This window comes from Petaurus breviceps, unplaced genomic scaffold (assembly GCF_028583685.1).
Source record: "Petaurus breviceps papuanus isolate PSGF00001 unplaced genomic scaffold, PetGlider_PUasm1.0 90977, whole genome shotgun sequence".
Lineage (NCBI taxonomy): Eukaryota > Metazoa > Chordata > Mammalia > Diprotodontia > Petauridae > Petaurus > Petaurus breviceps.
The window spans coordinates 19,808,251-19,833,725 of NW_027187391.1; the positions used below are offsets into that span (position 1 = coordinate 19,808,251).

At 36.0% G+C, this 25,475-nt stretch overlaps 1 protein-coding gene across 1 annotated transcript in view; it reads left to right on the plus strand.

Annotated features, from left to right (window-relative positions):
- Nucleotides 1–25,475, plus strand: part of THEMIS (thymocyte selection associated) — a 199,865-nt gene that overhangs the window by 75,124 nt on the left and 99,266 nt on the right. The window contains exon 4 of the mRNA XM_069077277.1: nt 18,681–19,729. Coding sequence (XP_068933378.1) covers nt 18,681–19,729 — 1,049 coding nt within the window. The remainder of the gene's footprint in view (nt 1–18,680; nt 19,730–25,475) is intronic.

The following is a 25,475-nucleotide window of genomic DNA, read 5'->3' on the forward strand; positions in this document are numbered from 1 at the left end:
ATTAAAAACTTATCTACACACTCCTGCCTGAAAGCCTTAGTGCAGACTTTGGGGAACTACCCTTTATTTCTCAAATATTTTGCAGATGTTAATGGGCCATATAAATGCTTGTTGTTGTAAACATCCACTATATGTCAGTCAGTGGGCTAAGTGCTAAGGATATTAATACAAAAAAATGAAAACCTGTATGCTCAAGATACTTACATTCTCAAGGAGAGCAGTTGCTAGAACTCAGAAGGTACTTAAAATAGGTTTCTTGATTGAATAATTTCTATCTTCACCTATATCCCAGTATTCTGACCAAACCAGATTATACATTGTTTTCTGAACAAAATCCTCCATTATCCTAACTATGGTTTTGGTTCATCTCTCTACCTATAATGCCTAACGCTTCATAATTCAACTCCATCCTACTTGAGAAATTCTACCTGTCCTTCAAGGTCAAACTCATATATACATAAGATATATCATAAGATATACAGGCACTGGGGCATAGAGATCCACCATGCCCTACTGGAAAAGTAGAAAGGAGTATGGGAGAAAATATGGGAGAGAGCAGATTGGAGGAGGGGATATCCTATGGGACTGCTATTTTAGGGTGGTGGGTAGGGAAAAAACGGGGAGAAAATTTGTAATTTAAAATCTGGCAGAAATGAATGATGTAAATCAGAAGTTAATAAAGCATTTGAAAAATGGGAAAAAAAAGTAGGACTGCGACTTACTCATCTTTTTAATCTTCTGTGTTACTTAGCATATCACCATGTCTACCGTAGGTACAAAGTTTCTTTGATACCCTTCAGTGTCTTTTTATATGCCCATTTCCTACATCAGTGTCTTCTATCTATCCTCAAGACTTCTAATGTTTTCATACTGGTCTTGATACTTCTTGTCTTCAAGAAAAATATTCTGATGAAATAAGTTATCCTAAGTTATTATTAGTCACAATTTCAAGGAGTCAGTTCAAAAGAGAACTGACTGGAGGAAACCTTGCTTATCTGAAAGGAATGACTCTAATAGTTGAACTACAGGGTCTGTTATGTGGATAGGATAGATTCTTTTTGGGGAAAGAAGCCTCTTAGCATTTTTAAACTGATCATTCTTAATTTGCTCTTGCATAAACTTTTTGAGGATTTCTTGAATATTATTGAAAATTTTTTGAAAAATATAAAATAATTGGTGAGGACATTTTCTGGAGGTTTTAAACTGTGAGAGTGTCAAAAATATTACATACCTACAATTATTCAGCTGGAATAGATGATAAGAAATCTATTTGAAAAGGGTTATATTTTAGGAAAGTATGAATTTGCCTCAGACAAAAACAGGATTTCATACAAGAGCTTATTATTTAGCATGAGAGGATTCTGAAATTATAGTAAAATTTTGCCTACCAAAAGAATGAGGTAATTTGGTTAATTGAGTTGAGGGTTGACAGTGATAGAATAGTTGAATTAGAAGAATTCTCTCTCTCTCTCTCTTTTTTTTTTTTTTTGCTTTTTGTAGGGCCATTGGTGTTAAGTGGCTTTCCCAAGGTCACACAGCTAGCAAGTGTTAAGTGTCTGAGGCCAGATTTGAACTCAGGTTCTCCTGACACCAGGACCTGGGCTCTATGCACTGCACCACCTAGCCTCCCCTTAGAAGAATCCTTAAAGACCAACTAATCTAGCTCACCACCTGATGCAAAGTGGCCTCTTTTGTCTTATTGAAAATATTAATAAAATAAATAATCTCCTTTCCTGCCTTAGTAAATACAGGATTGGGAGCATTTTCCAATTTTCCTTTGATTCGAGGTTTTACAGTGTAATAATTCAGGACATCAATTCTCTAGTAATGTAGGTATTGTGACAGTATAAGATATGAGTCTTATGTTATACTTACTCCAGCTTGAAGCTAAGGGAGTATTTTTCCCCTCCTCATTCTATCCTCCTCCCCTTTACTCTCCTTTAAAATCTTAATATTATTGTATCTTCATTCTCTTTCATTGAGTTTAAGATTATTTCTCTAGAGAACCAAGGGACTTTAAAGTCCATTTAGCTCATTTTACAGATGAGAAAAGTGAGGTTCAGAGAATTTAAGTGACTTGTCCATGATCACACAGCCAGTAAATATCAGAGACAGGATTTGAATCTAGGTCTTGTTAATTCGAAGTTGAGTATCATGCCACACTACCACTCCAGTTAATTTTTTTCTCCATTACATCTACCCCCTCAAACCAAAGATTGCAAATGAAATTGAACTCATGGATAAAATGTGAACGTGTCTTTTCTTTCTCTGAGCACCAGGCAGACTTCAGGCTTCAGAACTTTGTTCAACAGCATTCAATAAATATTTATTTAACAAGAACTATGCCCTGGGAAAGATACAAAAACAATTAACAACATGTGGCCTCTACCCTCGAGGGACTGAAATTCCAATAGGGGAGATAAAGTTGTACAGGAACAATTATTATACAGATTAAAACATGATGAATATACAAGGTGATAGGAGTTTAAATGAAAAGGAATGTCAGTAAGGGCTAGAGGAATCAAGGCAGGGTTCATAGAGGAGGTGGCATGTGAGATGAGCACTGACAGATGAGCAAGATTTCGACTAAATGAAAGGGGTGATTAGAGTATCTAACATCAGAAATGGTATGAAAGTACAGGATATATACAGTGGATGGTTAGTATTACAATTTATTTTGTCTTCTGAATTCCAGGAAAGTTGAGTGCATGAGAGACCTCATTTAGATTACCTGGGGAACAGAGGGGACAATAGAAACTCTCACAGTTTTCTCCTATAGTGGATTGAAATAGATCAAGAGCTAAGTGAGTTAGATGGAAATCCATAAATTAACTATGAATACTAAATATGAACTAAAATATAAGTTAATGGAGGACAGCGGGATCTCAAGTATATTGACTGTAATTAGTATTTTATACTAAATAAGTAACTGATGTTAGGTCACTACTTTACTTCATTTCCTTATTTGTTGATCCAGACCTATGATTTCATGCACATAGGGAACTCTCAGTGTGGAAGCTGTTCACCTATATGACTCAACAACTTCCTTGAAATCTGTAGTTTTAGAGAGTTGCCTGGCATAATAAGAAGACTTCCGGACTCCAAGGTCAGCCTTCTCTCAAGTGTATCATCATGTCTCCTACTTCAGTTAATTTAGGTGGCATAAAAGTGAAATATTGCCAAAGTGGTTGATGAACATAAATTTCTTTGCACTGGATCCATGTGTCATTAAAGACTGAAAAACAAAAAATCTTAATTTCATTAATTTCTGCAACCCTTATGAAAGTATCATTTTGAGACCTGATTCCATAATTATTAATAGGCCCTTTGAGATCTGTTTGCTTTAAGAGATGATTCTTCATGTAATAAGTTTATTTTATGGCTTATAACCTAAGACCTCTGGACTTTGCCATCTACTACAATGATGAGCCCTTAGGACTTCTGGGCTTCCCATCTACCCTGCAGCTGAACTTTCTTTTATGCTTCATTTCCCCCAATTAGATAGCGAGCTTCATAAGAGTAGGGATTGTCTTAATTTTCCTAATTGTTTCCCCAGCACTTGGCACAGTGCTTGCTACATGATAAGTACTTAACAAATGCCTTTTCATTCATTTATGGCTTTCTTCCTTGCCATGCCTGAAATACCATTTCCAGAATTACATTTGCAAAATGATGTATTTGCAAAAAGAACAATTTTGAGGAATCTCTTGCTCTTCCTTCCTCACCCCCACCCCACCCCCATTTTGGGGCATCAAAATCATCCCTTTCTTTGTTCCTTCTTCTAACAGGTGCAGGGAATATCACTAGTCATTTGTTGTTGTTTTCCCCCCAATATCATTATAGTGGACATTCTGACTTATGCTGATGACTTTCAGAAAGAATGGGTAATTTAGTCTGCATCTCTAATCTCTGACCCATCTCTTTACATTGCAAGCTTATTTCTTTTATATGTACCAAACAGTAAACAAAAGAGGTTATGCTTTCCATTCTCTGAAATATGTCACACACCCCCCTTTTTACTTTCATTGCCATTATTCTAGTATAAGCCTTCATCATTGCTCACTACTTAATACAGCTTTCTAAGAGGTGCTTCTTCTTTTCTCTCTTTCCCTTCCCCTTCAACCCATTTTTCATACATCAAGGAGATCGATCTTCCACGTTCATACATTTGGTCATGTCCTAGAATATAAGCTGTTGAGGACAGTAATTGTTTCATTTTTGTCTTTGTATCTCCATTACTTAGCACCTGATACATAAGAGGTGCTTAATAAATGCGTATGGATTGATTGATTGATTGATTGATGTCAGTAAACTTTATATGAGCTTCTCTTGCCTACTAAGTGAAGTCCAAATTATTTTGCTTGGCAATCCAAGCCCTCTCCAGATGAACTGCCAACTATCATTCTAAACTTGAGCCATTCTCTCACATAATTTTTATGTTGTAGACAAACTGGATTCCTCTCTTTCCCTTTTCCTTTGTTTGTATCACCCAGTTCCTGGCACATAGTAGGCACTTATTAAATGTTTGTTGACTAATTGTCTAGTTACTTGACTTGTAACGAGGGTAAGAATTTTGTTTTATTTAATTGTCTGCCCCATGACTTAGTACAGTGCTCATCATATAATTAATACAATTGCTTGAATTTGTAGATGGTGCCGTTGAATTTCTAGCCAACTCAACACATTGTTTTTTACTATCAGTCTTTAACATTGCCAAAGAATACCCCATTAACTGTCCTCCACTGTGTGAGGGTGGTAAGTTAAAAATTATGTCAATTTTACAGTTTTCACAACTCTGATGAAATAAGAACAGAAATAAAAAGAAACATTTATTAAATGCCTACCATGTGCATGGCACTATGTTAAATGCTTTGCAAATATATCACTTGATCTCATTTGAAAGATAGCAGAATTCTTTGGTACGGCGGAAAAAGTAATGGACTTGAAGACAGATGAGCCAGGTTTGATTATCTACTATGCTGCTTACTACCTGTGTGATTGTGAGTAAATTACTTCAAATCTCTGGTCCTTAGAGATAAAATAAAGTGATCAGATTGAATGACCTTTGAGGTCCCTTTCTCCTTTATATCTGGAGCCTAGCATGAAAAATTCATGTTCACCTTGTTAGGTGTTGAACACAATTACATTATTTTTGAACAACTACCAATTCCTAAATTTGGGTTATGGGTTGGTTCTCTCTCTAGAGGAGCTAGAGAATGAACCATACTTAGTTTAATAATAATGAAAACAGAAGATATGATGGGAATAATATCTAGGATATTTAAAATATATTCGCCTTTCTCAAACTGAGATAAATCTCAAACTAAGAGAAACTAGAAGATATAAGTTGTTCCTAAAAAAAAATTAAGACTAAGTAGATGTGTTCATGAGCAAATGCCCCATGAATTTCAAATGAAGATGTAAGAAGAATCTAGAACTCAGCAATTATGAATGGGACTGATGAATCAATATAAAAAGAGAAGTGAAATGTAACTGGTATGCCTGGCCAGTAAAATTCACAGAGCAATTAAAAAATGGAGATGGGTTTTATAAAACTATTTTTGAGTGGGTAAGAATTGAAGAAATGATAAAAAAAAGTGAACTCTTCAAATGGGAGTATTGAAAAGACATAATAAATGATTTATTTAAAAACTGAAGGAACTGGAGGTTGAGAGAAACTGCAACACTCGATGTAAGTTAAGTTATAAAAGTATCTTAGGAATAAGAAGGCATAAGAAAATTAATTTCTTGCCTCCAAGAATTAAAAAAGAAAGATTCTCCCAGGATTTGTAGTCCTATACTTTTAGGGGACTGTAGGGAGAAGACACTGGATTACTGAATGAGGATAAGCAGCTTAACCAAACCTCCAAGTCTTAGAAGAAAGACCAGAATGGGAAATCAATTTACAATCGTGATCATAAACATAAAACTCCAAACAGATTTTTCAAACAACAAATTACCAAGATATTTTAGACTTAAATGTTTTCTTTGTTGAGAACATTTTCAGATGCTACATTGGCTAAAAAAATCTTTCCTTGATACCTAGATAATTCAGGCTAGTGTCCAAAGACTCACCCTAAGATCTTAAGGTATTACAAAGGAAAATTTGGAAATCTGAGACATTTGGAGGTTTAAGTGGGAAAATAAATGTCCCTAACATAGAAGGAGTAAAGTCATTGGGATGATTTCACATTTTTTTTAAAAGAGGAAATTAAAGGACTTTATCTACTTTGTCAAGTGGAATGGAAATCCTTTTTAAGCCTGGAATCTGTTTTCAAAATTAAAAATGAAAATAACTTTTATTTGTATTACATTTTTAATGTTTTTAATGTTTGGAAAGTACTTTGTGTTCATTATCTTGCTTGACCCTCACTGTGGGGTAGGACTACAGATATTGTTATGCCCATCTTAAAGATGAGTAAACTGAAGCCCAGAAAGATAAAAGTGACATAGTTAATACCAGAGGTAGTTTATGGATTGCAAGACTCTAAGTTCCACTTTCAATCCAAAAATATTCTTTTTTTTGCCTTTTGGATGGGGGAAGGTAGAGCAGTTGGGGTTAAGTGACTTGCCCAAGGTCACGTGGCTAGTAAGTATTAAGTGTCTGAAGCCGAATTTGAACTCAGGTCCTCCTGGCTCCAGGGCAGGTACTCTATTCACTGCACCACCTAGCCGCCCCCCAAAATATTCTTTTTATTTATTAATTTGTTTGTTTACTTTTAGTTTATAAGATCCAATTCCACTATTCCTTGAGTTTCACATTTTGTTTCCCTCCCTCCCCTCCCCCCTCATGGCGGTATACAGTCAAGTATAGGATCTGTAAATACTTTCACATTATACATTAGTCAGGTTATAAAGACTGATTGTATCAGATGGAATGAAAAATGGTAAAGAGGACATAAAGCCAAATAAGAAAAGGAAAAAGATTAGGTATTTTGCTTCCATCTGGATATAAACTCAGTTCTTTCTAGTTCTTTCTCTGGATGCACACATTTCTCTCCATCATGAGTCTTTTGGGATTGACTTATATCACTGCATTGCTGAGAAGAGTCCAGTCTATCAAAGTTGGTCATCACACATACGTTGTATCTGTAATTGTGTACAAATTTCTCCTGGTTCTACTCTTCTCACTCAGCATCAGTTCATATAAGCCTCTCCAGGTAAATATGAAGTACATCTGCTCCTTGTTTCTTATAGCACAATAGGATTCCATAACATGCATATACCACAACTTGTTAAGCCATTCCCAATTGATGGGCACCCCCTTAATTTCCAATTCTTTGCCACCACAAAAAGAGCTGCTATAACCCTTTTTGTATATATGGGTCTTCCTCCCACTTCTATGATCTCTTTGGGATATAACCCTAGGAGTGGTATTGCTGGGTCAAAGGATATGAAATTATTTATAGCACTTTGGGCATAATTCCAGATTGCTCTCCAGAAAGGCTGGATCAGTTCACAACTCCCCCTGTAATGCATTAGTGTTCCACTTTGCCCACATCCTTTCCAGCATTTATCATTTTCCTGTTTTGTCATCTTAGCCAATCTGACTGGTGAGATCTGGTACCTCAGAGTTGTTTTGATTTGCATTTCTCTAATCAATAGTGATTTAGAGCATTTCTTCATGTGCTTATAGATATCTTTAATTTCTTTCTCTGAAAATCACCTGTTCATATCCTTTGACAATTTATCAATTGTGGAATGACTTTTATTCTTAAAAATTTGACTCAATTTTCTGTATATTTTAGAAATGAGTACTTTGTCAGAGACATAGGTTGTAAAAATTCTTTCCCAATTTCCCACCTCTCTCTTAATCTTGGACCAAAAATATTCTTACTGAACAAAATTCTTACTAAACAAAATCCATAACTACCCAGACAGGAAATTTATTAAGCCTGAAGCATGGCAAGAGGTTTACATAGTTTACAAAGGAAATACATTTGTGGAAAAATCACGGGAACTCACCTCTTGTTTGGAGTTGTTTTTTTCCTTCTTTTTGTCCATCATTTTGAAATCATAAATAATTATTTATTAGATGCTCATGTATAGCTGTAAGGGTTATGGGATTTAAAGATCTTCCATGCCCCATTGTACTTGCTGACGTGGCAGGAAGGGGCGGAGCAAGAGGAAGTGGAAGCCAAGCTAGAGTTCCTGTGGTGGCTAGCAGTGGCGGTGGCGACGGCGGCAGCAGCAACAGAGGCAGTGGCAGCGCAAAGCCCTTTTTGAGTTAGCCAGAATTTCTGCTAAGGACTCCTGTTGAGGACTGCCAGGGGCCGGAGCTGCTGGGAGCGCGCTTCCCGGACGCTGGTTGGTTGCTGTGAGTGGGGAGAGGAGGACCTTTGCCTGAGGTAGCCTGTTCTGTTTTAAAGGCTTGAAAATGTGGGTGCTTTCTACTTTTTCTACCTGTGCCAATATCATAACTACTCTGATGGCTTTCACTTTCTGGTTTTGGGACTCAGTCTTTTGGTATCTTAATAAATTTTCTAGTTTATTCCCCCATATGGCAAGCATGATGTATTTTGTGATGGATGATTATATCAGCATATCTGTAATCTCCATAGGCATTGTGAATATGGCATTGCTGATACAATAGCTAAAAGGACCGATAGGTGACCTGAAGATATCTTAGAACTAAGTTTATTTACCACAAGTTAAATGATTTGAAGAACCTGTTGTTGCTTGTGACTCAACATTTTTCCCCCTTCCTTGAGTCAGCTGCCTTTACATTTTTCCTAAAACTATCTCTTTTGTATTTTTTACTGTATTTATCTATGATCTCAATGAAATGGGTAAGCTTTTTCTGCTCAGATCCCAACTCACAGCTTCTCATCCTGTGTAATTCTTGTCCCTATTCTCCAATAGATCCTGCACAAAAAACCTGCCAATGTACTGGATATATACTTCACTTTTTGGACTTGTGCCTGGTGCTTAATAAATATGCTTTGATTGATTGTTCTTTACATTTTTAATATACTAGTTGATGTAGTATTTGGGCTGTCCATATGTTATCCCTCGCTCCTTCTAGTCATGCATTTCCCTAAAGATGTCTTTTATACCAGTTCTTGCAAATACATTATTATTAGAAATACACTTTAACCTAATTTTGACACCTGTATATCTTTCTGTTATCCTCTGGAGAAATTACAAGTGTGATTTTCCAGAGATTGAGTGTTCCAAGTATTTCAGAGTAATAGAATCACCAAGAGAGCATTTGTGTATGAATGGCCAAGTATAAAAGGCAGTATAAAAGTGGAGAAAGTATTGGACTTGAGCTCAGTAGTGATCTGCATTTAAATTTCACCCCTGATATTTCTTATATGAGTGTCAATTTCTCTATATGCAAAATGAGGATAATTATACTTGTTCTGCTTCGAGGATTAAAAAAATGAGAAAGTTTATAAAATATTCTATAAACTATGAAGTAATTCATAAATATCATCGATCATTATTATGAAAGCCTTATTATGCTTTGATGCTTTCTTCCTCCTTCACCAAGGGGAACACATAGAAGAATAAAAACTACCTATAGTTAAGTTCAAGCTCAAGAAAAGAATACTAAGGACAACAAAAATAATTTTTTAAAGCTATTTTTAGATAAAGAGAAGGACTGAAGCAATTGTCCCCTTGTTTGCGGTAGGTAGTTTAATGTAAATTGTTGACCAAAAGAACATGCAACTATGCATTTCCTATTTTCTTTCTTTTCCAAAAGGGACAATTGTTTTCATATCAAAAACAATGGAATAAGTATCTGTGTACAGGGAATTGAAGCCCCCCCGAAATGCAAAGGTAGGCAGAGAGCACTTAGCTACCTTAAGTCTGCCTTAAAATTGAATTCCAGTGTACTGAAAGATATTGTAGGTGTGAACTCAGAACCACTGATAGTAATCTTTAAAAGTCATGGGGAATTGGAGAGTTTGTGAATATCAGAACAGACAAAATATACTGATTTCTGAAACAGAAAGGACTGAAATTTTGAAATATTTTATCCAGACATCAAACTCTGACAAAATTCTAGAACTGCTTTACTCACAAATAATTGCTATATTAATGATAGTTCTTTAGGACTTAGAAAAAACTATTAATTATTAGAAACCAGTATGGGTTCACTAAGAACAAGTCATATTGAAATGGTATCATTTTCTCATTTTATAGGATACAAACTATAGTAGATCCAAAGAATGTCAGAAACAGTATACTTTTAGCAAAACATTTGAATTAAGCCTTTTAGATACCCTTGTTAATGTGGTAGGAAGTGAACTAAATGATATTTGACTTTCAAGCAACTATAAACAAATGTTAGACCAAGGTAAAAAGGGAGTGACTGAAAATACTATCCGTGACACTGTCCTATTCAATATTTTTATTGTTGACTAGGATAAAGATTTAATAGATGTGCTTATCAGATTCAAGGATGACCCAAAGCAGAGAAAGAAAGTTAATATAATAGATGACAGAATAAAAATTGGAAATGATCATGGTATACTGGAATGTTGGAGAGAAATCAGTGAAATGAAATTTAGCTAGTATAAATGTGCAGCATTTAGATTTTAGATTTAATTATACAAATATAAATTTGGGGTCTTATTGATGTTCATATGAAATAATACCTGATGGTATTAGATGGCTATAACCTTGATAAGTGTTAATAGCTTGATGCAACTATTAACAAAAGCTAATGTGATCTTCAAGTGCCCAATAGAAGTATAACCTTCAGATCACAAGAATCCATTCTGTACTGATATAGACATGGAAATACCTCATGAAAAGAATAGGGGAAAGAACTAGAATTATTTGGTCTAGAGAAAAGAGATGACAAAAAGGGGACGTAGATATGACAACTGCTATTAATAGTGAAGGACTTATTCAGCATCCTACTATTTAGAATTAGAAAAGGCATTACTATTTATTTATTATAATCCCTTGATTTGGTTGTTTTCCTTCATTCTCAAAGAGGACCAAAATGACATCACTATGTTAGAGTCAAGTTTCAATGTGTCTGATCAATTTAAGCTCAGAATGCTCTACCACAGGTTGGGCATAAATAGTCTGTATGAACATTTGGGGTGGATTCTCCAAATTTGTGCATCCTGCATTTCCTTTGAGCTCTTTCAATTCTGCTTTGCTCATAGAGCACAGCACCTTCTCTGATATGGGCACACCATGCTGGGCCGTCCTGTGCCAGTGTCTCCCATGTCACATAATCCATTCCAAAGTCTTAAGACAGACCTTGAGAGTGTCATTGTATTGCTTCTCACCACCATGTGAACACTTGCACTCTGTGAATTCTCCATAAACCAGTCTTTTTGGCAAGTGTACATTTGGCATTCAAACAATGTGGCCAGCCCATCCAATTTTCACTCTCTGCAGTAGAGTTTGAATGCTTGGAAGTTCAGTTTGAGAAAGGAACTCAGTGTCTGGTACTTTATTCTGCCAAGTGATCTACAAAATCTTTCCAAGACAATTCAGATGGAAGGGATTCAGTTTCCTGGCATTGCGCTAGTAGACTTTCCAGGTTTCACAGGCATACAACAATGAGGTCAGCAACATGGTTCTATAGACCGTCAGTTTGGTAGTTAGTCTAATACCTCTTCTCTCCCATACTTTCCTTCTGAGACTCCCAAACACTGAGGTAACTCTGCCAATGTGTGAATCAACCTCATTATCAAGGTGTACATCCCTGGAAAGTACACTACCAAGGTAAGGGAACTTATCCACAGTACTCAAAACTTCTCCATTTCATGATTTCATAATGAAGGAATTAAGACCTAAAGAGATAAAGCAATTTTCATAAGGCCACACAAATACCAAGTAGCTTAGTAGGTTGAGTTGAAACCAGAGGGTAGGTCTTGTACTAGCAACTGAAAGCTAAATTGAGGAAGAATTCAGTTCACTGCAACAAGTAAGTTTATAACCAGAGCTAGATAACTTGTGAAATACTAATTCCTTGTTAGCATCCACTAATTCAGGAATTCTTAATCTAAGGTCCACAGACCCCCTAAAGGCTCTTGGATAGATTTCAGGGGGTCTATGAGCTTGGACAAGAAAAACATACATCCTTAGAACCTTCTTAACACCCTTAGTAACAATTTAGTACAATTGATTTTCTTTGTAATTCAATGTTGGGTGTTTTATTATAATTATTATTATATTATAAAAATTATTCTGAGAAGAGGTCAGTAGGCTTCATCAGATTGCCAAAGGGGTCCATGACAAAAAAAAAAGTTAAGAATGCCTAGACTAGACATATTTAAGCAAAGGCCAGATGATCATTTGTCAGGATGTCATTTTTTTGTTGTTCAGTTGTGTCTGATCATAGCACACCAGGCCCTTCTATCCTCCGTTATCTCTCCAAGTCTGTCCAAGTTTATGTTCATTGTTTCCATGATACTATCTACCCATCTCATTCTCTACTGTTCCCTTTTCCTTTTGACTTCAGTCTTTTCCAACATGAAGGTCTTTTCCAATGAGTCTTGTCCCTTTATTATGTGGCCAAAGTATTAAAATTCAGTTCTTAGTATCTGACCTTCCAGTGAATAACCTGAACTGTTTCTTTAAGTATAGACTGATTTGACCTCCTTGCTATAGAAGAGATTAATGAGTTGGATAGTAGACTGGATTAGATAACTTCTGAGGCAGTATAAGGAAGTGCAAAGAACATGGGACTTGAAAGCAAGAGACCTGCTAAAGGGCTAGTTCTTCTATTTTTAGCTCTGTGAATTTAGGCAAACCACCTTGTTTCTCTGAGGCCTGGTTTCTTCATCTAAAAAATAAGGACAGGTAAAAACAGGAACTTGCTTGAGTTTGCACCCCAACCACCTCTAATGCCTGTAAAAAATGACTCTAAGAAAATTTTAGAGCTATAGAACCCACAAACTTGTAGAATGAAATACACCTCCAGCTAAAGTCATCCTGGAAAGCCAAAAGGAAGGGTCTATTGCACCGGACTGGAAGCAGAGTGCAGTCCCACATGGGCCGCACCAGCAAAGACCAGTAGCACAGATCAGCCAGAGCAGACCTGAGAGGACTGAATCACTGGCAGCTGTGGCAACTTCCAGACTTCTCAACCCATAAATGGCAAAGAGAAAGTAAATGATCAGTGGGGAAACTGTTGGACCTGGGTGAGAAAAGAGAAAGATCTGGCCTCAGCCCCTGAGGGGGCAGAGGTAGCAGGGAACTGGCTGCAGCAGCAAGGGAGCTGCCTCTGGAGCTCTAGGCCCAGAGATGGTGGGGGGACCAAGCAGCTGATCAGAGGGCAATTGTAGGAATCTCTTCACTGTCACTGAGGCAGGATTCTCTTGCTTTGCCCTGCTTGGATCTGGGTCACAATCTAGGGTGAGGAGGAGCACTGGTGTGGCAGAGCTTGTGCTGGCTGTGGAGAAGGAATCCTCCTTACTGTTCTGAGACAGGGGCCTAGAAGTAGCTCTTACAACAGCTGTGCAAAACCCCAGAAATCTGGGACACAGTACTCTCCACTCTGAAAGCAGAGTCCTACCATGGCAAAGAGCTTAAAAGTCAAGTAATTGGCTGGCAAGATGAAAAACAGAGAACGAGAAATAAGACTATAGAATCATCCTTTGGTGACAAAGAAGATGAAAACATAAAACCAGGAGAAAGCAAGGTCAAAATTCCTGCATGAAAAGACTCCAAGAAAAATATGAATTGGTTGCAGGCCATGGAGGAGCTCAAGAAGGATTTTGAAAATCAAGAGAATTAGAGGAAAAAATGTGAAGAGAAATGAGAGTGATGCAAGAAAATCATGAACAATGAGTCAACAGCTTGCTAAAGGAGATCCAAAAAAATACTGAAGAAAATAACACCTTAAAAAATAGACTAACTCAAATGTCAAAAGGGTCCAAAAAGCCGATGAGGAGAATGCCTTAAAAAGAAGAATTGGCCAAATGGGAAAGGAAGTCCAAAAGTTCACTGAAGAAAAGAGTTCCTTCAGAATTAGAATGGAGCAAATGGAAGCTAATGATTTGATGAGAAATCAAGATATTATATAACAGATACAAAGAATGAAAAAATAGAAGATAATGTAAAATATCTCTTTGGAAAAATAACTGACCTAAAAAATAGATTCAGGAGAGATAACTTAAAAATTATTGGACTACCTGAAAATCATGATCAAAAAAAGAGCCTAAACATCATTTTTCAAGAAATTATCAAGGAAAACTTCCCTGATATTCTAGAACCAGAGGGTAAAATAGAAATTGAAAGAATTCACCTATAACCTCTTGAAAAAGATCCCAAAAAGAAAACTCCTAGGAATATTATAGCCAAATTCTAGAGTTCACAGGTCAAGGAGAAAATACTGCAAGCTGTCAGGAAGAAATAATTTGAGTATTGTGGAAAAACAAATCAGGATAACACAAGATCTAGCAGATTCTACATTAAGGGTTTGAAGGACTTGGAATACGATATTCCAGAGGTCAAAGGAGCTAGGATTAAAACCAACAATCACATACCCAGCAAAACTGAATATAATATTCCAGAGGAAAATATGGAAATTCAAAGAAATAGAGGACTTTCAAGCATTCTTGATGAAAAGATCAAAGCCGAATAGAAAATTTGACTTTCAAATACAAGAATCAAGAGTTACAAAGGTAAACAGGAAAGAGAAATCATAAGGAACTTATTAAAGTTGATCTGTTTGGATTCCTACATGGAAAAACAATATTTGTAACTCATGAGACTTTTTTCAGTATTAGGATTGTTGAAGGGAATATATGTATATATCTGTGTGTATGTATGTATGTCTACGGGTGTGTATTTGTGTATATGTATATATAGACAGAGATCACAGGGTAAGTTGAATACAAAGGGATGATATCTAAAAAATAAAATTAAGAGGTAAGAGAGGAATATATTGGGAGAAGGTGAAAGGGAAATAGAGAATAGGATAAATTATCTCCCATAAAAAAAGGCAAGAAGAAGCTGTTACAATGGAGGGGAAGAGCAGGGAGCTGAAAGGTGTTAAGTCAACCTTACTTTCATTGGATTTGGCTTAAGGAGGGAATAACATACACCCTCAACTGAGTATTTTACCCTACAGGAAAATAGCGGAGAAGAGTATAAGAGGGGAAGAGGATAGAAGGGAGGGCAGACTTGGGGAGGGAGTAACCAAAAGCAAACAGTTTTGAAAAGGGGCAGGGTCAAAGGAGAAAACAGAATAAATGGGGGCAGGATAGGATGGAGGAAAATATAATTAGTCTCTCACAATATGACTACTATGGAAATGTTTTGCATAACTATGCATGTATAACCTATATTGAATTGCTTGTCTTCTCAATGAGGTGGGTGAGGAAGGAAGACGGGAGAGAATCTGGAACTCAAAGTTTTAAAAAAATGGTAAAAAACTCTTTCTACATGAAATTGGGAAATAAGATATATAGACAATGGGGGATAGAAATCCATCATACCCTACAAGAAAGTAAGGGGAAAGGAGGTAAGGGTGAAATAGGTGGGGATAGAAAAGAGGGCAGAATGGGGGAAGGAGTAATCAGTATGCATGTCATTTTGGGATGGGAGTAGAGTAGAGATGGGGAGAAAATTTGGAACTCAAAATCTTGCGGAAATGAGTGTTGAAAACTAAAATAAATAAAATTTAAATGAGAAAAATTTTTTTTAAATGTACTTAGATTAAAGAAAAATAAAGGTAATACCCCTTGGCCTATTTGCTTTAAAGTGTTATTGGGAGGATCAAATGAGATGATATGTACTTAGAAAACTATAAAGTATAGCAATTATGCCAAGATGCTTAATTACAGTGGGTAATATCCCACTCATCTTTCAGATTCTATGTATCTGTGATCATGAGATTACAGACAACGCAGGTCAGAGAGAAGGTCCTTTGTTTTAATGTTAAGTCATTGGAATCTTTCATCTCTTGGATAGGTTCTCAAATAGTACTCAAAGACTTATAAAACATTTAAGTTAGGAAAGAATCTGAGAGGCAGCATGGCATATTGGCTACAATGCTAGCCTTAGGTTAGGATGACCAGGATTAAGTTACATACTGGCTATATGATACTGGGCATTTCATTGAATTTCAAAGTATTTAGGTAATACTCTGTAAGACTTTAAGTTACAGAAAAGGTAATATTTCCTTCATTAATAAAGGGAGTGTCCCCATCTAGGAGTTTCTCAAATTAGTGAAATCATAGGTCTAATTTTTAACCCAATTCTTACAAAAAAGGTAGTTTGAAACTTATTAAAGTTTGTGACAAAGCTTTAAGTAAATTCCAAACCAACCAGGCAAATTTTTCCTGAGTAGATTGTAAGCTCCTCAAGTACAAAGATAGATATTCATCTAATTTTTCATTTTGTCCCAATACCTAATAGTGAATTTCAATAGCAGCCTCTTAATAAGTAGTTTTTGGTTTAGACTGGGTTGGAGACCAGAGGAAGAAGTAGTTTTAAGATATTCGTAGGAAAGAGAGGACTAGGGAAAATTAAAAGTTAGGTAAAAATAACTTGATAATACATAGAAATCAGGAACTGTGAATTAAAGCCTTACAAAGAGATATTAAATGTTTCTTCCAGTGAGTCAAGAGAAAAAATTATTGAACTAAGAAAATTAGTTAAATTAGTTAACAATAAAATCCATATCATTTTCAATTCTATGCATATATACAGATATATGCATATATGCACATATTTGATAATTGAAGTCTATGACTATGAGTTGGTTCATATATATGTGTGTGTGTATAAAATATCTGTGTATATATAATATATATGCATAAGGCAAATTATATGTGTGTGAATGTATTATGTGCATATTATATGTATACATTATATATATAATTTGCCTTATCAAAATATTGACCATTTCATTCATTTTCCTGGGAGTGTAAGCCACATGTAGTGTTAATACTTTGATGGAGAGGGGGCTTTTGCTGTTTTTCAATCACTTTTCAGTCATGTTCAACTCTTTATGAACCCATTTGGGGTTTTCTTGACAAACATACTGGAGTAGTTTGCCATTTCCTTCTCCAGATAATTTTACAGATGAGGAAACTGAGGCAAGCAGGGTTAAGTGACTTGCCCAGGGTTACATAGCCAGTTAGTGCCTGAGACCAAATTTAAGTGTTCTTGACTCCAGGGTAGGCCCTCTAGATACTGTGCCACCTAGCTGCCCTGGGAAGACATTACAGTTCAGGTTCTCTTGGCTCCCAACCTTTTGTTTAGCAGATTAATAGCAGTAATGAGATCACCCTATGTTAGCCCAGTTAGTACATTTCATTATAACACAGAGAGAATAAGGCCAAGATCAGGATTTCAATATTAGCCTTGCTCAGTGGCAAGGCAACAACCTTTAGCTTTAAACTTTAAAATTTCTCAGAGGTGTGCCGTGGTTACAGGAATCTGGATGAGACATTTTAGATGATCACTGTATGTTTCTCACCAGCACTGGAAAAATAACTCAAAGTATATGCCCTGATGACAAATCAGTATCATTATCTTTGTTAGAGAACTTTATTACTAAAATTTGAGTTAGAAAATAATTATATTGTTATTATCATATTATAGGGAAATTGTGTTGTCATCATTGTAAAACAGCATCAATGTTATTATTATGTTATGGAGAGGTAGCATTTTTCCTAGATCTTTCTTGATTTAATTCAAGTCTATTTTATGCATGGGAAATCTCAAATCCATATGTGCTAAATGGCAAAAGAAAGTTCATACCAAGTCCATGATTGGATATAGAATGGAATTGACTCCAGAGGACAAAGTCCTGTTCTTTTGACCTTCTTGTCAATATTCATGTCAAAATTCTATGATTCAAAGTCATCTTAGTAGCAGCAGATTGACAGAGTATCTGTGAACTATTGAAAATATAATTGAGGTCTGTCTGGAATCTTTTTCTGCATTTAAATGCTTATACTGTGGGACTTTGCAATGATCCTCTTCATCTTAAAGTAGTTTCTGGTGGGTCTGTTTGGGTTTTGGGGGCTTTATTTACTATTGTTTCTAAAGGAACATAGGATTTAGAGCTACAAGGAATCTCAGAGGCCATTTGGTCAAACTCCCTTACTTTCCTAAGGAAACTGAGACCCAGGAAGGTTAATTGATTTGTTCAAGATTGTTTTTGTACTTAGTCATTGTCAGAGGTGGTATTTTTACTCAGGTCTTCTCACTCCACAGGTAGTGCTTTAGTTTTTATAAAGTATCAGTGGATATGTCCTACAAATATTGATATGGAAATCAATAATGGCATAATGGAAATATAATGGTATAATGAAAAGAGAGTTTTCCTCTATAGTCAGGGGACCTGAATTCAAATCCCACCACTAATGATCATTATCTGTGTGGCTTTGGACAAGTTATTTAAGCTCCCTGAGACCAAGTTTTCTCATTTGTAAAATGAGGGGTTGAATTATTTGACCTCTGAGTTCCCTTCCAGATCTATACCCATGATTCTATGATATAGATAGGTATGCATGTTAAGAAATAAAATTATATAGCATTCAGGATATACATATATACACATATGCATATACATGTATGTATGTGTAGATCCATGTGTGTGTATATATGTGTATATTTGTATGTATATGTGAAAGAACAAATTTGTATATGGTATTGGGAAGCACTCTAATAATGATGTAGCATTACCAAAAAGTGTGACTAGGTCAAGTTTAAGCACAAAATTTCTTTTTTTTTTTTCTTTTCAGTCCGGAAGGATATAGTTCGTATCCTCTCTGACCTTGATGTGGAAGTTAAAGACATAACTGACTCTTATGATACTAAATGTTTCCTTCAGCTCCTATCCACTGAAGATCTTTTTGAAAAGACTACTAAGGAATTCCCAATGGCAGTTGAAGTGATAGAAGGACCTCAAGGGAATCCATTGGCCAGTGGCTTATTGCAACCTGGAAAAACCATTGTCATCCACAAAAAATACCAGGCATCAAGGATCTTAGCTTCAGAGATCAGAAGTGATTCCCCCAAAAGGCATTTCTTGATTCCAACTAGCTACAAAGGTAAATTCAAGCGGAGACCTCGGGAATTCCCTACTGCCTATGACCTGGAGATAGTGAAGAGTGACAAAGAGCAGCTCCATGTGGTGGCCACGAAAGGCTTTGATTCCCCTTATGAGGAATTGTCATCTGTGTCTGTGGGGGACCAGTTTTTAGTTCAACGCTCACAGACCAGTGAAGTTCTGTGTAAGGGGATCAAAAAGGAAGTGGGTGTTCTGGCTTGTGAAAAAATCCTCAAACAGGCCTATGAGCCTGTTCTTTTACCTCTGTACATGGAAGGCAGCTTCATAGAAGTGATTCACGACAAGAAGCAGTACCAACTTTCCAAGTTGTGTGCTCAGTTTCGCTTGCCTTTCAATGTCAAGGTCTCTGTGAGGGACCTTTCTGTTGAAGATGACATTTTGGCTGCCACACCTGGCCTGCAGCTGGAGGAAGAGATCACAGATTCTTATCTTCTCATCAGCGACCTTACTAACCCCAGTGAAAGCTGGGAGATTCCTGTCAGTCGCTTGGGTATGTCTGTCCAATTGGTTAGCGGTACAGTTGATGTCATTGATTCATTTCCAATCCGAACCACCATAGAAGAGATCAGTGAAGAACAGTATTACATGATGAGGAGGTATGAAAACCTAGCCTTACACCCACCACCTCGGCCCCCAAAAAAACCCTCCATAATGGAAAGGAAACCAGATTTTCTTGCTCCTCCCAAGCTAAATATCATGGATCCACCAAAGTCTCCCAAGGTAGGCCTATGTTTCTTTAACTTATCCCTTGAACTGTCTACTGGAGGAGACTTCATTGCTTGTCTTTATTTAATTTACTTTTTGCTTACTTGCCTTTTCTTCTTGCCATATTTGAAATGAAGCTTTACGACTCACATTAGAGGAATGAGCCCCTACAGAGCATAAGCTGCTACAGTCATGTATTTAGATGCTTAAACACGGGATGTTGTGTGAGGTTTCTGCTGAATTAGGAGTAACAGGGATGGCATTTGTATATAAGGACTCAAATTGCCATTTCAATGGTGGTTTTGGTAATTATGAGTGTTTTATAAGGTATCTTAACAGCAAATCAATTTCATTCTGGAAGCACTGAGTGTTTTCATCTAGGTAGTGTCGTTTTAATACTTTATCTAGGAAATGAGTACACAATAAACTCCACTGCTTTTGGGGTAGCTGGTAGCATAAGCAATAACACTTGTCTTCATTTTGTTTTATGTTAGGAAAGATGGAAAATGGCTTGGCGAAACTGTGTGCAGAAATGGGAACAGCATCTGCCCACATTCTGTCTATCTTAGCCAGAGCTGTAATCATTCCCTCTTCCATTCAAAAACAAAATCAATAAAATTGCAGACAGTTTGGGATCATTAGAGTCAATAGTACCATCAGCAACTTAAAGATTTTCTACTGGAGCAACTTCATTCTTTCCTGAGCTAGTTGCCCTTTGGTTGCTGCCTGGATGCTGGTTGAAAAGAATTTAACCTTTAGCTTGTCATGAGAGAGATTGGTGCCCACTTTTAGATTGTAGAGGTATAGAAGGGGTAGAGAGCTTTGATCTGGCAGATGTTGTAGAAACAATTAGCATGACAAAGAGATGGGGATGTTTACTTTGTTTTTGAATGATAGCCTCAGGCTTTAAGTATCTAGATAATGAAATGCTTTTAAACTCAGTTGCCAAGATTACATTCTGATAATATCTAGGAGACATCTAGAATGGATTTATAAACTCCTCTTCTGTGAAAATTGAACCTGTAGGAATTTTCTTTGCTTAAGAATGTTAGGTTGATTTCTGGCTGGGTGACAATTTTATCCCAAAGAATGCTGATTAAGGGATTATTGTTAAACTGGAGAGAGGTCTCTAAAGCCTCTAAAACCAAGGGCTCTGTCCTTGGTCCCTGAATTTTTCCACGTTTTTATCAATGACTTGGCTGAAGGCAAAGAATGAAGGCATGTCAATCAGATTCATAGAAGGTACAAAACTGAGAAAGAATTACATACTGGATGACAGAATCAGGACTCAAGATGACTTCACTCAGAATGATGGACCAAAATCAACAGTAATTTATCAGTAATGAATATAATGTCCTATTTTTCATTTAAAAAAAATTGTCATGTATACAGGAGAGGAGTGTCTTAATAACAGTTCACATAAAAAGAAAAAAAACAAACTTTGAAAACTTAAAAAAAAACTAAGACTATGATTTCATTGGAGTAAGGAACTCCCAGTGGGGAAATTTCCTTTCCCAATGCAGAATCTTACTTGACTTTGTAATCTATAGTCTTAGAATGATACCCATGGAGGCTGAGTGATTTGTCCAAGGTCATATAGAAAGTATATTTCAGAGGTAGAACTTCAATCTAGGTCCTCCTAATTTTGAAGTTGACTCTCTCTTCATTATTTCACTCCAAGAATGGATAGATAGATAGACTTTATTGAATAGACCTTAAACTGTCTTTTTTATATAGTAAAAGGCTTGTGCAGATTAAAAGAGACAATTCCCACTATCCTGGGTGGTGGCCAAACTGTATATGGAGTCATTATAAAAAAATTAATAATAACCACAATAATAACTGGCATTTATAAAGTGCTTTGAGGTTTGCAAAAATGGTTAATAGATATTATATCATTTTATCCTCACAACTCTGGGAGGCAGGTGTTATTACTATCCTCATTTTATGCTTGAGGGAACAAACAGGCAAAGGTTAAGTGACTTGTCCAGGATCATACCACATGGTATGAAGCTAGATTAAACTCAGGTCTTTCAGGCTCCTAGTCTAGTGCTCTATTCATTGGACCATCTAGATGCCTCTGAGTAATATGTCTAGTTCTTTTTTTTTATGTTTGGACTATACAATTTTTTTTTATTAACAGCTTATCCTTAATTTATGATGCCTCATTTTATATTTGTTTACAAAGCAAATTATCCACTAACTTCTATGAAAGACAATATATCTTGCAGCCTTGTTAAGAGAAAAAAATTATTTTCAATATTGTTTTCTTCCTAAAACCTCAACATTCTAGTTCTAAGCACAATACTTTAGGAGAGACTTTGACAATGCAGGGGTGGGAGGTAGGGGAGTAATAAAGTTGTAACTATTTTTTTTTTCTCACTTGGAGTGAAAACAGTTAGGAAAGAGGAGAGGAATCATAGAAGGCAGAATAACCATGAGTACAAATGTAGGAGGAGAAGGGTCTAGTTGTCACTCCTGTGACGTTTGAGAGAGGTGAGCCTAAGATTGTAGTGACATAGCAACAGGATGGGCATGGGAACTGCATGTGATAGGAGATTGGTCATACTGAGGAGGAAATCCTGACCCTTCCCATACTCCCCTATGAAAGTACCTAGGGTACCTTTTGCCTCATACTTTTATTGCTCAGGATGGTAAGAAATCTTAAAACCACATCATATGAAATCAAGGAATATTAGAAAAAGAAGGGATTTTAAAGGTCATCTAACCCAACACTTTCATTTTATGAATGAGGGAATTGAGACTCAGAGAGATAAAGTGACTTGCTAGAGGTAATACTGTAAATGGAAGAAAGATGTTATAATGGGAATTTGTCTTGAAAAAATTATTCCTCCCTAACATGTATACATGTTCATGTATGCCCCCCCACACACATACAGTTTGTGTTTGACCCCATTGGAATTATAAAGCCACTTGCTTTCAACATAATGCAAGGAACCAGAGGAAATCATTTAGAGAAAACACTTAGGATTTTGGATCATGTTGTGAATGCAGTTTTAAGTATGGAGATTTTCCCCCCTCTAAAGATAGTCAGCTTTTAAGGCTTCAAACTCACTTAAAAATGCCTCATTACACACTGAGAAGAGAGTTTCAGATGCCTCATTAATAGAAGTTTACTTTTACCTTCCCAATGGGTCATTAACCTTATTAGATCATTTCTTGTGTTATTAAGTTATTGGGCAGATATATGGGAAGTCTGAGTGTACAAGTATCTAAAGGACACTAAGCTCTGGTCAAATCTTTACTCTAAATTATTTATATTACCTTATTCAGTACTTCACAATTCATAGAATCACAGCCTTATAGCAGACTTTAAAGGTTATTGAATCTATACTCTACAATATCTCTGGCAATTTGGTCACTATTCCTTTGTGTGAAGATGTTCAATTGGGGCGAAACTAAGACACTTCCCAAGGCATCCCAGTCTACTTGTGAACAACTCTAATTGCACTAGAGAGTAGCAAATAAACAAAAAGAAAAGAAAAATTCTATCATATTCATAAAATAGATGAACTTTGTAATATTTTGGCCATGGTTTTAGATAAAGCTTCAGACTTTGTCTACCATCCACAATTTTCATTAGAATCACAGTTTCCTATTTTTAAAATTTTTATTAAAGAAAATTATTTCTATAATTCACTTAAACTATCATTTTTGATGGTTTCCTATTGTATTTTTCCTCTAAGACTTCCCTTTTGAGGGTTCAACAGTAGTCCACTGGAATGTTTTGATTCTGCTTGTCCAAATATTGCTTTTCTCTTTTGAGATTTCCTGATGGGCACATTCATTTCCTGTGCTCCTTACTTGATTACAACTAAATTTCTAGGGCAGAAGTCCAACTATGAACCCAAGAAACAGAACTTGAGTCACTCATTATATCTCATAGCATTGTAAGCTTTGAAAGTAAAAATTTATTGATAAGTTTACTAAAAGATATTGTTCACTTTAAAAACTGGTTTTAGAGGCAGGTCTATCTGCCTCAGTTTCCTCAATTGTCAAATGAGGATAATAATAGAAACTACTTCTCAAGATTGTTGTGAAGATAAAATGAAGCTGAAAGACCAACATCTAAGTCTGAAAAAGAGGGAAGGAAGGAAGGAAGGAAGGAAGGAAGGAAGGAAGGAAGGAAGGAAGGAAGGAAGGAAGGAAGGAAGGAAGGGAGGGAGGGAGGAAGGAAGGGAAGGAGGGAGGGAAGGAAGGAAAAAATATTCATTTAGTACCTACTATGTGCCAGGTATTGTGCTAAGTTCTTTATATACATTATCTCATTTGATCTTCACAACAACTTTGCGAAGTAGAGTCTGTTATTATCCCTCCCTCCCTCCCTCCCTTCCTTCCTTCCTTGCTTCCTTCCTTCCCTCCCTCCTTTCCTCCCTCCCTCCTTCCTTCCTTCCTGATTTTGATGTTGGCCTTTCAACTTTATCCGATTATTTCTTAAAATATTAATCTTTTATCACGTCCTACTTCTTAAGCACTTATAACTATTATCTCTTTGAACACTGATTTTTAGAAATTTGTCTTTTTATTTATTGGGGAGATTTATTTTTCAGATAAAGAAAATCTGCATAATTTCTATGGCCTTGATAATTTTTTTCATCAAACTAAGTTTAATTGATGTTTTTAAGACTATTCGTTTGCTTGCCACAATTTTTTTCCTTGAATCATTTCTTTCCTTTAATGCCAATATTTTTGTAATAGTAGTTTTTCTGTCTCCTTTTTCATAAATAAAATATCAGTATTTAGTCCACCCAAATTGTAATCCTAGAAAAAAATAAACACATTTAGATCATTATAGATATTCTGAGACCACTTTTCATGCTTTAATGAAAAGTTTATTATTTTGAACATACATTATTGGAAAAGAAGTTACCTCTTTATAAGCTAAAAGCTAACCTTGAATTTCACATGTTAAGAACATGAATGAATTATTAAAAGAGGATCTGAAAATAGAAAAATCACTTCAAATGGGCAATCACCATTTTGCTTGTCTCCTACCTTGTCATACCATCTCATTGTTACATTTGAATCAATTCATCTTCTTAATCCAAATTACAAGATTTTCATAGGGTAAGAACAGGCAGATTTAATTTTTCTTTTGTGTAAAACAAATCTTATAGCTTATGGTGGGTGTTGATATTGAATGGTATGCTTAGAAATGCAGGTAATCATCAATATATTTATTTAGCAAAACAGTCAGTTATTGAATGATGTATTTGTTTTCTTCACTTCATTTAATCTGACCATCCATGCTATTTATCAATCTTTAACCCTCAACTTTTCAGCAAAATTCATTTAGAAAGTTTAGGAGCCTCTATTTCTCTTACTTGCTTCTAAACTTTTTGCAATCTGACTTTTAGTATCATTATTCACCTACATTGGCCTAGTTGCTAATCTTTGAGCAAGATACTCCATCCCTTATCTCTTTGCCTTGTCACTGGTTGTCCCTCATGCTTGAAATGCTCTCTCTCTTCCCCACCCCACCCCCACCTCACAATTTCCCTGACTTCCTTTAAGATTCAGCTCAAATTCCACCTTGTGAAGGAGGCCCAGTAATATACACTAGCATCTATAAGGTGCAAAACATTTGAGAAAACAGAAACTAGAAATAACAATCATGTTTAGCAAATACCTGACATAATTTCACTGTATTACTTGTGTGAGTATATCTTACTCTGGTCTTCCATATAGCATATTGTATCAGCAATGCCATATTCACAATGCCTATAGAGATTACAAATAT